The following is a 17,531-nucleotide window of genomic DNA, read 5'->3' as shown; positions in this document are numbered from 1 at the left end:
CATTGATAGTTACCAAGTCCAAGTTCAGTTATCTCTTCCTGTTTGGAATAAAACTTCACATCAAATTACATTGGTTTATCTATGTGGCATGCTTACAGAGGAGGATAATGTCATCCATAGACACATAAAATATTTTACATGGAAGAAGAATATTTTACAAGGCTTCGTGAGGATAGTAGGGACATGATTCGTATCGCCTTGAAGAATGTGATCTTTTTATGAGAAGAGGGAGTCCAGCTTCATTAAATTCTTTTCTCAAGATGAGAGCAAGGTCACTCACACATTTATCAGGCACATTTGTGACAACAGACTTGGACACATCTTTGTGCTTTAATTTCAGGCAACAAGCAAATATTTGTGGCAAAGATAACTTGGGTTTTTTGGATATATTATAAAATTCATGACAATTTTTAGATTTTTTTATCCTCAGTTTTGCAACAGGTACTGATGTTTGTCTCACACAAAATATTTTGAAAGTATCTAACTTGAAGCAAACCAGGATATAAGCCAGAATAATTTTCATTAAACATGGAAATACCACATTCCATACCAACAAAATCACAGAATGACTGAGGTTGGAAATCATCTTCTTGTTGTATAGATCATCTGGTCCATCCTACCTGCTCAAGGAGGTCTACATAGAGCTGGTAGCCAGTGTGATGTCCAGATTGATTTCAAATACCTCTGAGGACATAGCTGTCACAACATCTCTAGGCAACTTCTGGCAGTCCTCAGTTATCCTCACACTAAAAATCTGTTTCCTGGTGTCAGGTCGAAGCCTCCAGTTTCAGTGTGTGCTCATTACCTCTGGTCCTGTCACTGGGAGCCACTGAAAATAAACGTGTTCCACCTTCTTTACACCCTCCCTTCAGGTATTTGTTCACATTGATGAGATCCTCTGTGAGCCTTCATTTCTCCCATCTGGCTGAGATGTCCCAGCTCTCTCAGCCTTTCCTAGTATGAGAGATTCTCCAGTGCTTGCAGCCTTACAATCAAAGATACTCCTTTAATTCTGCATATAAGTTTTTGTTGCACATTTTCTGTGCTGAAATATACGTGGGATAATTAAATACCCAGCATCAGCTGAAGAGAGCACAAGAGGATTCTTCTGTGCTGTGTTGTGTTTGGGGTATGCTGAAACTAGCAGCTAAGGCTTTCTTGTCCTATAACCAGTCGGACTTGTTTATGAGCGGCAGGTGCCCAGCATATAGAGGATAAGGGGACACTCCCAAGTTCATCTGAGAATTTAGGATGGCATAAATTGAAAAAGAGGTTTCTGGTCCATCTCCACTTTATCTGTTTATTCCTGCCTTGTCTTGCTATCCTTGTGAAATGGTTTGAGAAACTGATCCGTACAAAAAATTAACACAGCAAAAAATTTGAGCAGCTGAAGGTACAAAGAGGCAGAAGTAAATTCACTTTGTGTAATGACCATTCCTACTTAATATCTATTTGGTTCTCACCTGAATAAGAGAGATCTCAGGCTATGTTGACATTGGCATCAATAAATACTGAATAAAATTCTCAAGAAATTTGAATAATAAAATTTCATCTTTATATTAAAAATTAACCTTTTGTCTTAGTTTGCTCAGAAAGAATGAGGAAAATTAATATTAATTCATATATTTGGTGAATTAACCTATGTATTTAATTTTCATCTTTTGCCAGTCATCTAATTTTAAGGCTAACCTGAGACTTTAGCTGCACAAACTGCGCTGCTTAGATTTTGAATTAGGGTCTCTGTCCCCCAGTAGCTGTTTCCTCTGATGGAGAATAGCGTGGGATTTAGTTCTGTCACAAACATTTGACTCTCAAAATTTAATAACATAATTTAGGCTAAACATTTCTATAATTCAGCAATTTTATTTCTAGAAAGAATTTAGAATTTACTATTCAACATTTCTGTGATAATTAATTGCCTAAATTAATAATTTTTATAAGTAGAAGATTGAAACATTTCCAAGGTCTTTTTTAGAAAAAAAATAACGAGGCCACAGGTGGCAATAAATCTGCTCCAGAAGTTCTTGGGCTCTTGGGCTCCACAGGGAAGAAAGAATATTTCTGAAAAATTGCACAGAATGATTTTTTTTGATGTTCAGTATGTTTCTTTTCAACAGTTGAGAGAGAAGAGAAGCAGTATGTGATAATGAGCTAATTCACCTTTCAATGAGATTGAAGTCTGGCAACCTTATCAAGAGTAGGATCTTTCATTTTCAGTGATTGCCACAACACAGTTGTGTGACATCTTTATGCTGAAATTAGTGAAGCTGCCGTGGACCATTCTTCTACAGTCTTATTACTATTTCTGAATACATCTGAAAAATAATCTCTGTGATATGATACACTGCTGAACAAATTTCTTCAACTTTGACTCCCTTACCAAGAAAAAAAATTTAAGTCTGTAGAAGTTGAAGATTGATCAGATCTGCATATTTAAAATAATATGATAGTTGAAAAATTAATTGCTCTTGTTTTTGAGTTTTTAGACCACAAAATACAATGCACTGAGAAACCGATAAAGGATCATTTAGAAATAGATGGGAATTCTGGAAAATATTTTTTTTTCTATGAGGTCTTATTTTCTATAACTCAATTCAATATAGGCATTGAATTACATTTGTCGTTTTTAGAAAATGGAAGAACAGGTTTATGGCTAATCATAAACTACTTCCTGGCATGAATTATATATCATGATTTCTGTTCTGACATATAGGCAAACAACAAGTTCCAACATGATTACACATTCCCTCAGTTTAACAATTTACTGCTAGGTTTTGTTCCAAACACATATAATTTGCATTAGCCTTTCAGTGGTACAAAGAATTTCTCCTTGCTGTTTTTGAAATTTCAATTTACTTTTCTAATCCTCTGCTTCAAATACGTTAGTGGCACTGGTTCTATTGATAAAACTGGTTTTGCTGTAAGAAGTGATCACAGTGGGAGGAAAAGCAAGAATAAAAAATGTAGTGATGGCAACCAGGTATCAACGGCAAATTTCTTACAAAAGAAGCCTGTTCAAGGCAATGGTGAACCTGCTCTTTATTTGCTAATATAGAATTGCTGGTTCAAGATAGGTGTGTACTCTACTGTACTTGCATGATCACAGTGGCAAAGACAGTTATCACAATGGTGAAATTAATCATTTGTTTGGATGCTTGCAGGAGAAATCATACATTCACTTATAGAAATTCTGACTTGCTCTCCCCTTTTGTGCTATTGGGCAAAACCCAAAACAAAAAGACATCTTTCCCACATCCAAAATCTTAATTAATGTTTACATTGGGCTAAACACTTTTCAGCTTGTCCCACAGTTACTTCTTCAAACTCTTTTCAAATGTAAAATAAACCAATAAAGCTATTCAGATGCACAGAAGATCCATGGAAAGAAAGGGTGGGACAGGATTGTAAAAAATACATGCATAACTTAAAAAGAAAAATCTCAAATGCTAATCTTTTTAGGGTAAGCATCATAGGCATGCTATTATCAGTGCTGGACTGATAACATAGGAATGGAAGAGGAAGTAGAAGGCAAAAATAATTTAGGAAAAACAGAACAGGATAATTAAAAATATTGCAAGAATTGGATTCTTTGGGACTGGTGACATCTTTCATGAAACAATATGCAATGTAAACATTTTTTCTGTAATTTGACTTTGCCAGTGTATATCACAGGGACATGATTTAAATTATGCTTATTCTATAGACTCAAGATTTTTATCCAGATTAAAATAAATCCCAAATCCTGTTTATCCAGTCCATGAATAATTATATGGAACTGTTTTTAACCAAAATACATTATGTAATGGAATATAATAAAAAATATGTAGAAATGGAGCAGAAGGGAGCAAATGAACAAATAAACAAGGTCTCAGCATATTTCACTTGCAGGTCTCTAAAGCTAATTTTATGTTTAGTCATTTCAAATAATCATTTGATAAAATATTATCTTCTGGTTTGCAATCTAAGGTGTAGAATTTAGTTTAGAAAATCAGGTTTAGTCTTACTGCAGTATTACTCCTGAGATTAAAAAGGTTTCTGTTTAATCTTTTTTTTTTTTTTTTTATGCTTTATTTTCCATTTTACCTGGATTCTTAAATATATTACTGAGGATAATTTAAAGCATCTTTTGAATTATTTTTTTTTAATCTTTTGATATTATTTTTTATATATATATATGAGTATGTGTGTACATATGTTGCATGTACATATATATATATAATATAAATTATTATGCATTTCATATTTCATAGGAGAAAGACGACTACATTTTTGAATTTTTTCACCTTTCAGTTGTGAAATGAAGAAAAAAAATATACTGGATGAAATTCTGCCTTCAGAATTCACAAAAAACTCCAAGTAAACATGGGAAGGAGTCAAACACATTTGTCTGAGGACAGTATTAGTCCTTTGTTCTTTAAATGCAAATATTTCATGCAAAATTAAGTAAAAAAACACATGCAAGTCCAACTCATATGCACATGGCTAACAGCCAAGAAAACTTCATTGGTGCGTGTGTTAACATGCATTTATGGTTTAAACCAAGAGCATTCACACAAAGGAAAATGCAGAATGACCAGCAGCATGACAACTTTGTTAGTGACATTCCTATAGAGCAACTATCTAATGCAAACCAATATGCACATGACCTTTTTTGGGCAGAGAAGCATGACTTGAGTTGTGGGGTAAAACAGTGATTAATAAACATGGTTAGATTAGCATTTTTTCATGTCTAATTTTTAGTAACCATTTTGCCCCACATCTGATTCTACTTGGATTATTTCCCTTTGCTATCTACCCCTTCATCATGCAAAAAGTTACAATTGAAATTAGAAAGCACTGAACAAGCTCTAAACCCAACAGATAACATGGATATTCTCCACACTTTATACTGGAATTAAATTTGATATAAATACCTCCTGCTCTTACCAGTGGGTGGTGTTATTCCGTGTATTTAGGTGTGAAGCAGACAGGAAAGAGATAAATCTTTCATAAGTACAATGTAAATCACACAATTCTTATATTATCCTTGTACTAAGGGTAATACGGTCAAACTCTTAAAGGAAATAAAGTGATTGACATAAAACTTGAGGGATAGAACTGTGAACAGAATAAGGAATAAAATACAACAAAACAAGATAATAAACTTGAGGGGTTTTCCACACTTTATTGAAAACAAATCCTCCATAGTGCCTCACAATCATATTGCAGAATATGAGCTATTTAATCCATTTAGTTGTTGCTTCACATTAATGACAAATCCAAGACTAATTTCCGTACACCAGTTTCTGAATTATGCAACTTTTCTTGTGACAACATCCAGTTATAGTTACTATTTCATGTGAACCAGGTGTTTTTAGTACATCCATTAGTGGTAATGAATTAGTTAAGGCATATATGATTTTGTAATATCTTCAGAAATAATTCAGTGAGCTACTTTAGGCTCAGGTTGAACACACCTGCTGCTGAAGGGCCTGATCCTGCAAAGTGCTGAGTACCCACAATTCCATTGCCATCAGAAGGAATTAGGGCTATTCAGTGCCACACAGGATGAAGCTACTGATGCTGCCTTCCACTGCAGTAATCCCCAGCAGAGGTTTATACAATTGTCCTTGTCCTGCCCTGAACATATTATCCCTCTGGACGGGACACATGGAAGTGGCAGGTGAAGCCAAATATATTAATTTTCTACTGTATTTTTAAGATCTGCTTTACTTAATGGTAACCATAAAGTCAAACTGTCAATGATTCACCTTTATAAAAGATTTTAATCAAGAGCATTGTTTCTGTTTACTGCATAAAAATGTAGTACTCTGACAGTCATTCAGAACTGTATGTACAGACACCACATGAAAGCTGTTTGAATGAATTCTGGAAGTCGATTTCTAGTTAAATCCTTACAAAAATATATAAATTTTTTTATTCTTGACAGCTTTCTGGAAAGTTCTGCAAAGTTTCTAATCTCCAGCTCTGAATAGTTCTGGAAAGCATCCCTACAGAGATACAGATTTACATGTCCTTAAGATGTACAATGCCCTCAGGTGTCTTCAAACTGATGTTGACTTTTCAGAAAAAAATGTTTGTATCTCCAGAAAATAAGACAGAGATATAGATGCTTATTTTTGCTCACTAGCAGATTGTTATTCCTTTTTAGCTAGCCATGTATTTATAGAAGGAGAGGTTAAAGAGGATTTTTTATCAAAACCAGAAAATATGAGTGTTATTCCCTGTCAGTTCCTAGGAATGAGTTTCTGTGGATGGCTAAATGATGTGTTGATTTTCAGTGTAGAATTATGTAGTTGTGAATGCAAGATAATTACTTTTCAGACTATCATGTGATTCAAATATTTCTCTTTAAAAAGAGCAGCTAAACTTGCCTGCTCCTCTCCTCAACCCATTCCAAATATAACTGTTCTAGATTACATGGAAGAATTTTGAAAAATAATTGATCTCCACAGGTTTTATAGAACAGTAACTCTGTAGATATCAACACAGGTACTCCAGTTGGATAGTAGAAGAGGAAAATCAGGGCAAAGAAGAAACTAAATTCTGGAACACCTATATCTGAAATAAGAAACCTATGAGTATTTTTTCTTTATTTAAGCTTACAGAAGTCATCTGCAGTTCTTGTTTTCCTATACACCATGGGAATTCAGATTTCTGGTATACCTGGCAATAACCTAGGCAGTGAAATGCTTGTGCACCAAACATGTAGAAAGTGGCTTGATTGTCAGTAACTGAGATATTATATAACTAAGCTTGTATTTTGCAGCTTATAAATGCTAAAGACTTTGTCTCTTTCTAATTTCTTATGCATTTATCTATTCCTCAGCATCTCTGCCTGAAAAACAGATGAACATACCATGTTCATGTCAATGCCATTGGTGTATGTCCATGCATGCTGGAAGTATTCCTCCAGTCGCTGCCGCAGAGGGTTCGGGATCTGATGAAAGCGTATGAACTCCTTCACTCGCAGCATCTGCATGTGATACCGTGCAGTTCCCGAGTAGAGTCTTTGGATTATTGCAGATACGTTTCCAAAAATGCTAGCGTACATTAATGCTGGATTAAAGAGAAACAAACTTACTTAAGTCATATCATTGGGCTTCGCAGATGAGTATGGCAAAGTAAAAGTTAAGAACACAGGGAAGAGTTAAAAAGGCCTGCATACATCTATAGGTTCAGTTTTAAATAGAAAAATAAAATAAAATTATGATTATCCCAATATGATGGACTACAATTTCCTAAATCCACTCCAAACTCACCTTCTTACCTTATACAGGATTTGCTTACAGACACTGATATACAACACAAATATTCTGACAGTTTGGATAACAGATTTTGAGTAGTCAAGCAACTTGATTACTTCCTGACACTGAATGAGTCACAACATATTTTTGCATGCAACCTTCCTTTCCCTAGGAATTTGCCCTTCCGGCTGCATGCTTATAATCTTATTAGTTTAGAATGTTAAGCCATTTGCTCAAACACACAGAGGAAAAGAAAGATTAAAATCCACAATAAAATTACTTACAGCCAATCAACATGACACAGATGGAAAAGATTTTCTCTGAATTGGTGTTTGGAGACACATTTCCAAATCCTACACTTGTCAGACTGCTGAAGGTAAAATAAAGTGCTGTAACATATTTGTCCTTGATGGATGGTCCAGAGCTTGCATCACTCTTATTGTAATGCTTTCCTAATTGTTCTCCTAAAGAATCCAACCAGCCAATCTTGTGAGCCAAGTAAGGTCTTTCTACATTTCCAATGGCATACCAAATGCAAGCAAGCCAGTGTGCAATTAGTGCAAATATGCACATGAGGAGCATCAGAACCGCAGCACCGTATTCGGAGTATCTGTCCAACTTCCGTGCTACCCTCACCAAACGCAACAGCCTAGCTGTCTTCAGAAGGCCTATTAATGTAGTTGTCTGTAAAAATAAGATAGAAATTAATTTTCTCTATATCTGTGAAAATGTGTTCTCATGAATAGTAAGCATGAATAAACCACTAAAAAATCCATTATTTTGGGGAATCAACACAAAAAGTAGAAGAATCCATTTCAAGGTAATCTTAATTTAATTTTCTTTAAACTATCAATTTCATTTAAAACCAGGGAAGAAAATAAGGAATGTACATTTAAAATCAAGATATATTGAAGTTATCATTATGTGCTAAATACCCTTTCATGTTGAATATTTTACTTGATCTGAACTCTTCAGTCGACTATAATGGATTTAATGATCCAACAGATTAATGATTTTTTAACATGATAAAATCTCAAAGTTATTGGAACTGCTCAGAATTCTATGACTGTCCACATAAGTAATAAGTATTCTTGAACAAAGCTGTGTGACTGTATTTGATCCTATTTTAGAAACTTCTTGAAATGCTCTGGCACACATATTCTAAAAAAGAGAAGTAATAGGGCAGAAGTGTTCCAAAGAGCATATCTACAAGATTCCTCCTGTTTGTAATGGTAAGAGCATTCATACAGGTGAAAGAAGATGAAGCACTGTGAACAGAACATCATGGAAAAGTTACTTCAGATCAATTTTTTTTCATCTTGCAGGTGTAATGGCAAGATCCAGTAATAAAACTACTATACCATTAGAAAAATAAATTGGGCAGTTTTAAGCAGGAAAGTATTTCAAGATTTTCACTGCAGGCTTATGCTATTATCCATTGCATCCTTTTTGAGGCTCTGATATTTTTAAAGGAATTTAGAGGTTATTAATATAGGTTTTCAAATTTCAATTAGTAAATAAATTTCATACTTGGTAATTCCTTGTAGAAGGAATAGACAGCATTGTAAAGAGGAACAACTGGATTGAAAAAAAACAACCTCAGCCACCTCTTTTCCTTGCATTAAGTCTGAACATATATTATTCAGTAAATGCCAAGAGTGCACACATTAAATTTTTTTTTGCTTGTTTGGTTTTTGGGTTTGTTTTTAACATACATGTATATTACATGACAATTAAAAGGAAAGCCTCACAAACCACTCTGACAGTAGTATGCATCACATTACAGCTTCCTTGCAACTAATACTAGACTAGTTTTTACGTTTTATTAAATCCTTGCATTCACCACGTTTCTGAGTAAAACTCCAAAGTTCTTGGAACAAAACAAGAGTTTTGTTGTCTTTCTTGGCTGCATTTCTCAGTGGACAGCTCGATAAAGCTCACATTTTCTGACTAAATGAGCAAGAGGACAATGTATGGTAACACTCTTTAGTTCAGTTTAACATCCCAAATAATAACTTTAGGGTGAATTTCTTATTACCATTAACGAAGGTTAGTGACCTCAATAGTCTGAAAGACCACACCCCTCAAAATGCTATGCCTAGGCTGAGATTCAGAGGCATGTGAATATTGTGATTAGGTTATTTTTTTGGTAAGGTAGATCAGGCTTATGTATTTATGATCCCTTAAGGAAAGCTAAGATTTGCTTTTAGCGGGGTGTTTGAAACATTCTATTAGAGATGTAGTCATCTCTCTATGTCATGCAAGAGACTACATATTCTAACAGTGCCCTTAAATAGATCAGATGGTAGATTGTGAATCTATGACATGTCAACACTGTTCCACCCTATTCTTAAGATAAAACTTGATAATATTATTCATCCTCAGTGTCAATCCTATACTTAGATACATCAGTTTGAGCTCTGGAGTAAGCGGAAGGTATATAATACAAGAAAAATTCATCTCTTCAAGGGTAAAATCAGCATGAATGAGATTAGATATGCTTAAAGTATCAAGAAACTCATTCTGAGTTTTAATTTTCTTTAACATAGTGGGGAGGCTTTAACACTAAAATAGAGCTGGCAGTTGAGGTGAAAAACATGGTCCCCAAGTTTTGATGTGCCTTACATGCTACCCACTTCTACATAGATGTAGCCTTCACACAGTAAGAGTACATCTCCCACGTGTCACTTGGCCAGGTCAGGGACAGAAGTTCTTGGTTTCAGAACTACATCCCATGTAATGTAATTTTGCTGATGTGCTGGAATACTTCGATCAGCACAACACCCAAGGAGGCAGGGGTCCTACTCTATCAGTTACCTTGCCCCATCTGGTGCCAACAATTAATGTCTGCAAATAGCAGTCTGATAGATGCTGCTCTCTTGTCTGAATTGCTTGGTTCTCTGTTTTCATCATACCTATCTGCTGGACTACAAGTTCAAGAGTAGCTGGATAATCACATCAGAATCTTTTCTTTTCTCTTTCCTCACCAGCTGCTTGTTATTTTTATCTTCTCATGTATCAGGGAAGCCACCTAACTTTTACAACACGCACACAAAAAAGAGTAAATGATTTACTACCAACCATCATAATTTTGAATCTCATTAAGTAGAAAAAAACCCCTAAAAATTACATTATTTTCCCTATTTTAGAAATTGGAAAGTTAACCATCTGACTCTGTTGCTTTCTTATGGTTGAAAAAGCATGGCTCAAAATGAAGCATTCGGATAGCGCTGTATGTGGTATTTGGATTATTATCTCCTGTCCTTTCAAGACTCCATTTGATATCAAGGTGCTTTAAAGCTGCATGAGCACACATGGAGCTCTCTTTAGTGCTTATGTTGTTTAATAAAAAGACCATTCAATACAATTTTTCATTGGGGATCTTCTTTGAAGAATCTCTAGATAACAATAAAGAGCTATTTCATAAAAAAGACAACCCTTATGACTGAAAAAATTCTATTAAATGAAAAATGCTCCATTCTGTCGGTTTTACATTTGCTTCTTCTTGCTAAACTATAAAAAATGGATCACTGGTGAAATATTGCAGTTAGCAATGTAGGAAGAAAAACTGCATTAAGTAGCAGCTTAGAAAAGTGATTGACATATTCAATACCATGAATGAGAGAGAGAAGCTATGATGACATGGTGAATGGAACATAATCTATATATCATCATTGCTGCTTAGATAAACAAACCTGTTTTTCTAGGTAGAGAAACTGGTCAATTACTAGATTTTTGAGGGAATAAAGAATCAATTTACTTATATCTGCAATAGTGAAAAAGTCATTACATGGTCCAATAATTTCTGTTTCAACTTCCACATTTTTATATTTGTCTACTCATCTTCAAGAATGCACTTGTTACTGTGACCTGCAACATTATCTTACATTAAAGTTATTGCTTTAGCATGATTTTAGCACCTGAAACTTTACTCTTGAGAACATCTGTAATAGGGGAGGTGTGGAAGAATGATGATCAGAGGCATTCCTTCAATGAACTTTGGAACTGATCCCTGTTGTAATCCTTTATTTTCCACACTTCTAATCACTGAAAATAATTTTTGGCAATGACAAGTGATCAATGATCAGAAAGGAATGCAAAGCATGCATGAAGGGGAATGCTGTAGTCTGAGTTAGAAATATAGCCATTATGAAAATGTTTGTCTTTCACGTGTCTGCGCTTTCAAAACCACAGAAAAAGTTATCTGCAGAAAGATGGACACCTGCCAAAGATAATGCAAAAGGTGATCAAATTTTCTCTTAAGTCTCTGGGCTTTTTAGTCACCTTCTGAATAAAAAAGTTCTCTTCTGGTAAGAGAACTATTAATATGTTCCCTCTGTCCTTTATATTACTCTCTCTCTTCTTATTGCTTTCCTTAATAACATTTATTTTTAGTCCATGGTTTTATCTCATGTTTCTCTAGACTTCTCATTTACCTTTTGCTTGGTTCGCTTGGTTTTTAAAAAAAACAACTTCTGCATTCTGTGCATCACAGAAAAGTGAAACCCAATTCTCTACTTTTCAGAAAAAAATATGATTTTCTCCCTTCTTAAATGAAATAAAATTGTTTGGAAGAACTGGGTCAGGAATCCAGAATATAGCATATATTTTATATGCCTTTTGGCCAGTTTTTGGATGCATATATTGAGCAGTTTTTTACTCTATTGTAATGCCTGTCAAGGTAGTATCTTTTTCCTTCTTTTGATTGTCCATATTCTTGATAAAACTGACAATAGACAAATCTCTCTGATAATCAGTATAGTTTATGCTACAACTAATTTGTTTTCTGTGATGTAAACCTCTATCTAAATATTTTGAACAGAAAAAAAATATTTTAATGATGCAATGCCAACACAGCACTTATATGCATTGTGGGAAGTTTTTAAAAACTAAGCAACAAATCAAAGCAGCAGTTCTTATATAAAACCATTCTTATATAAAACCAAGTCCATCATACACAATACATTTATTATTTCTAAAGACACTATCAAATATGATATAACTGAAAATTACTAGCTGAATAATTCAATGTTTTCTGTCATCAATGAAAGCTAATGCTGAACATTATTCTACAAAGGAAGATTTAATTTTAGTTTAATTTTAAAAGATGGGATGGCAATACTCAGCAGCCTATTAAATGACAAGCAAAAAATACTTTAGGATACACAGAATACCATCATTAAATGATAAATTAAGATTTAAGATTTCTTATTCATTTAAGCTTACCTCTTCAGAGCCAGAGCCAAAAATCAGCAGGTCAAAAGGTATTGCAGCAACCATGTCAATTAGGAACCAGCCTTTGAAGTAGTGAATTGCTATTTTTGCTGGATCGCTTACCACTTCTTCATTCTGGTTTACATATGTTGTTCTGAAGTTTATTAGAATGTCAATGATAAACATAATATCCACAATTAAATCTACAACATTCAGTGGGCTGCAGGAATATCCACACTCTCTCCTCTTCCGATCTTCACTGTCATTCAGCAGGAAGGCAGCAGAGTAAGGGGTGAATATGGCTGTGTATATGACCAACAACAAAATGAGCCAGTCCCAGACGGCTTTGAAAGGACTATAGTGCAATATAGTAAACTTATTGATGCGAGGTGTCTGGAGTTTATATTCTGGTAGAACATCAGCCCCCAAGGATAGAACCTAGAATAAGAAATATACCACATCAATAATCAGACAGTGTATGTACTCCAACTTCCAGTAAACATAGCAAATACAGGACAAAAAGTACTTCACTGTAGTTTTGAGGACTAAGCTACAATTAATTATTGTTTTGGCAAACTAAATTTGTGAAATTTATGGTGTCTGCCAGGTCAAATAAATTCATTGACAATTTTGCACAGTAGGTTGATTCTTGTCCCCTGTAGCAAACATTAAGAGGCATATCTTATATCCATAAAATCTGCATTATTAAGCATGCCATCAAATTCATTCATCCATGGCATGATAACCTTGCCAGCCTACTCATGGCCAGTGAATGACTTTTCTTGCAGTGATGGAGTGTTTTTCTCCCAAAGCAAATCTAATATCATTGGCTTACATTCCCTACAAAAAGAGTTTACTCTCATTAGAAAGTGTAGGCAATCAAAATTAAAAAAACAAAACAAAACAAAACAAAAACAGAGAAAAATCTGTTAGTATCCTTGACAGCTATCTACACTTTGAGTTTTGTGGTGTGAAAAACCTTCATGCACAGACAAATTTCACTGAGGCTATAGTTCTAGTTTAGCAAAAGGTGTGTCAAAAGATACCACAGGAGTATTGCCTTTTGCTCCACTTCTACTTTTGTCAACGCCTAAAGCTTATTATTCCTTTAAAAGTATGGATTTTTTTATCTGCTGGTGTTATCTAAGTTGGATTTCAATTTTATTTGGAAGGATTATGTTTGTAAGCACTGCTTAATTCGCTGGCTCTGGGCTTGAAATGTTTGCTTTGTTGCAAAGAGCAAACATTGTGTGTGCACCAGATAAAACAAATTTCCTTTGGCTGCTCTTTCAGTCTGACTGAGCTCTGACATGAAGGAACAAAACCTTTAAGGATAAAAAGGTATATTATATTTTGTCTCTATTCAGCATTTGAGATTGTCAGCAATGATGCTAATTATTGCCTTCTGTGCTGCAAATGATGTCCAAATCCTATGGGACTTGGAACACCACTTCATTTTACATAGACCGATTAACAAACATCAGATGATGACAATCTTCAGTTATTACCCATTTGGGCAATACTCATGTTCATGAAATCTTACACTCTTTTTCCACCAGTTACTTCTGTTTATTCCTTATTCTTCTGCTATTTAAAAACAATTCTATTTCAAAAACAAGTTATCTCAAAAGCTATTAAAATGAATAATTCTGCCCAAATGAGATGATGATTGGAAGAGGATATATATTTTCAGTGATATTGTCTGCTTTTATTTGCTTTCTTTTTACAGTTAGCATTTTGGGACTTGAGATTTCAGCCTGTTCAAGACTGAGGGAATCCATGCTCCTCAAACATAATCTTATAAAATTCTAAGGGTCAGCTCACTCTTTTCTGTTTAAATTTCCAACAGAAAGTGTTGTATAAATCTTAGATCCTATCTTTAGTAGTATAAGTGGTGCTAATCTTATTCAGTCAAATTCTACTCTGAAAATGCTGTGAGGACATGGGGATTAATTAACCATTCTTCTTTGAACTTGAGGAAAAAAGCAATTAAGTCATCCAAAAGAATATGTGCTAGCTTCAAGCAGCCACTAAGCACAGTGCTGAGCTGGTGGTAGAGGATGTTCATCAATTTTTTGTATTGTAACTAAGACTTGCACCTAACTAATGGTACTGGCTGGCTTTTTATGCATTGAACACATTAGCTGACAGCAAGCTGAAGCATTGCTTAATCTCTAAAGCAGTCTTAATATTTTTAGTCCCTCACCTGATGAGTTGACAAGAAATGTTTTCTTAGTATTTGAGAACAGTGAGTATATGTGGCAAGTGAACTGCTATTTATAAATTTCATATCACTGTTCTCCTACTGGATTTTCAGACAATGAAGACAATGGATTAGGCAACAAGGACAATAAAGTCTACTTCACATTTCTTTCTGTTGCTTGAAAATTCCAGACACTGCTTCATTTCAGAGCAATGCATAATGTAAATTTGACTACTTCCCCTGAAAGCTGTCTCTTAATCTAATTCTAGTTACATTTATTCCTAAATTGGTTTAAACTGAGTTAGGCAAAACTGGAGTTAAAGAAACCTGAACAATTGGACAAAATGAGGAAACAGCAGTATAAAAGTGATCATAGCAGAAATGCATCCATCTTCTTCTTGGTGATAGTTTCTTATACGTGCAACACAGGAGAGGCTGAACTGATTGTTGTGACTTTCATATTCATAATTTTATATAAAACTTTACATTTCTCTATTGCTTGCTCCCATGCAATGAGAAGTGCAAACAAACACTCCTATAACTATTTTGTTTGTTATATCTTGAGAAAGATATGATTATTTCTCGAATAAAAAAATCACTGTTGCACACACAAAAAAGACAAAACACATTATTTAGTTTTATGTTGACAGTTTCAATAAAGACCGATTTCTCCTTTTTTTGTTGTATAACATCCTTGCAAAGCTTAAGTACTGACATTGGCCAGTGTTGGCCATGTTGGCTAGATGGAAGACTTCAGTCTACTTAGAAATTCACTCAGAAGAAGATGTTTAATATTTCCACTTGCTTAAAATAGATGTCATCAATTTCACTGTTGGTAAAAAGAAAATGTATTAACTTATCTCTTCTGGACAGTAAAACTCATACTTTGGATTGTAAAAGAAGTAGTTTAGGGAATGAAACATTTTTAAGAGTAAGAAATGTGATTAGGACAAGACAGAAGTATTGCAGTGTTAAAACAACATTGAACCTTGGGATAAGGCATGAAAAAAAAGCCAAGCATCCTTGCATCTTACTAAAAAGAAGACTATAATGCTGAGCAGAAAAAGATATACCATCTGTAACTGGTTTCTCTTAACAAAAATTAGGAGTATTCAAGATTGATTAAATACCATCTCACTCTGGCTTTCCTAGGGAACGCAGAAATATAGTTATAATTGGCATGCTTTGCAAGCAGTATTAGGTGTTAAGATTTAATCTATTTAAAATGAGAACATTTCAAGGTTAAATAAAATTTACTATATTTTGCCTTTGAGTAAAGAACTCTGAAATAAAATTCAACTCCTCTGTGTTCCTGTTTATCTCATTCATTGTTGAAGCAGTGAATGAATCAATTGTTGCTTCTGTTAATTCTGAAATGTTGAAACTGCTGGAAGTTAAAAGACTTCATTCAAACTCATTTTTGGTTCTGTGAATCTTGCTTGAGGTGTCTCAGAAAGACAGGGCTGGTAAACACCTTCTACCTTCTTTTTAGGTTCATGCAACTCACTTCCTAAGACCACAAGTTCAAGGCAGCATTTATTATAGAAGTATTGCAGTCAGATACCCAGAAAAATATGGAGTGAGATCAAAGTAACTGCCATAAATTAGCACAGTTTTAGATTTTTCTTTCTGAACTGTTTGGTAGCTTTCAGTTCCTCAAAGATAACTAGTTCACAAAAATTGAAAGAAAATACATTTAAGGATAATGAAAATTTATTATTGGCTGCTATTCTGTAAGCAAGAGGAGAAAGGAAGTGTATGTACCAGGGTATACCAGGGGGAATATCAGGTAACAGTTAATTAAAAAAAAAAAAGATTCAGTAAGCCTTATCACCTTACACTGGGTTACACTGCTCATGGTCATGTCATGGTGTAATTTTTTTTGGTGGCAGTTCTATCATTGTTTCCTTCAAGAAAACTTGCCTGGTGCCAGATATAATTTCTGCCCTGTATTGTGTTTAAAACCTCTTGTTTTGCGCAGTGTTTTTTGATGAAGTTTCAAAGAGCCAGACTGGGTTGATGTGTTTTGCATCACATTGGCCATATGCTTTACTGGCTAACTGGATTGTGTAGGGGACTCTTGCTGTATTCTCTGCAGCATCACATGCAGAAACAGTATTTAACCCTTCCTCTTCCCTTTACAGATTCATTTATAAAATAAAATATGTAGGCAAAATGTTATACAACATGTTGTAATACCTGGGAATTTTACTCTGGTCTTTGTTACTGAATTTCTCAGTGATCTTAGGCAAGCTTCTTAATCACTCTAATTTCTGTCAAGTAACCACAGTAATATTTACAACTGAAAGTATCCTAAAATATAATGAGCAGAAAACTTTCATAAAAGCTGCCTTCCAACAGCAGTGGGCTCCCATAATTCTTACTTCTCTAAATTTAGTTGATTCTTTTTGTTTTTTAAAATTAATTCACACAAATATTTGTCTTCTCATTCACCAAAAGAAGTGTGACTAGCAGTTGAGAGGTGATTTTTCCCCTCTATTCCACTCTCATGAGACCCCACCTGGAGTGCTGCATCCAGCTTTGGGGTCCCCTGCATGAGATGGGCATGGTCCTGTTGTATCATGTCCAGGGAGGCCACAAAGATGAGGAGGGGACTGGAGCACCTCTCTTACGAAGACAGAGTTAGGGTTGCTCAGCCTGGAGAAGAGAAGGCCATAAGGAGAACTTACAGCACCTTCCCATATCTAAAGAGGGCCAACAAGGAAGTCAGAGAAAGGCTTTTTCCAAGAGGACAAGGGGGAATAGTTTTAAAGTACCAGAAGACAGGTTTAGATTAGATATTAAGAAGTATTCTTTGCTGTGAGGGCAGTGAGTCAGTGGAACAGGCTGCTCAGAGAAGTTGTGCA

General features: G+C 34.7%; 1 protein-coding gene across 3 annotated transcripts in view; it reads right to left on the bottom strand.

Moving 5' to 3' along the window:
- Window positions 1-17,531, bottom strand: part of KCNH7 (potassium voltage-gated channel subfamily H member 7) — a 203,038-nt gene that overhangs the window by 27,118 nt on the left and 158,389 nt on the right. For all 3 annotated transcript variants that reach the window (XM_023931109.2, XM_023931107.2, XM_023931108.2), the window contains 3 exons: window positions 12,474-12,899; window positions 7,532-7,931; window positions 6,860-7,059 (listed from right to left, as the gene is read on the bottom strand). In XM_023931109.2, the coding sequence (XP_023786877.2) occupies window positions 6,860-7,059; window positions 7,532-7,931; window positions 12,474-12,899 (1,026 nt within the window). The remainder of the gene's footprint in view (window positions 1-6,859; window positions 7,060-7,531; window positions 7,932-12,473; window positions 12,900-17,531) is intronic.

Source organism: Cyanistes caeruleus, chromosome 7, assembly GCF_971803275.1.
Source record: "Cyanistes caeruleus chromosome 7, bCyaCae1.hap1.1, whole genome shotgun sequence".
Taxonomy (NCBI): Eukaryota; Metazoa; Chordata; class Aves; order Passeriformes; family Paridae; genus Cyanistes; species Cyanistes caeruleus.
Note: the sequence above shows the minus strand (reverse complement) of the source record. Positions and strands in the feature narration are given on the sequence as shown.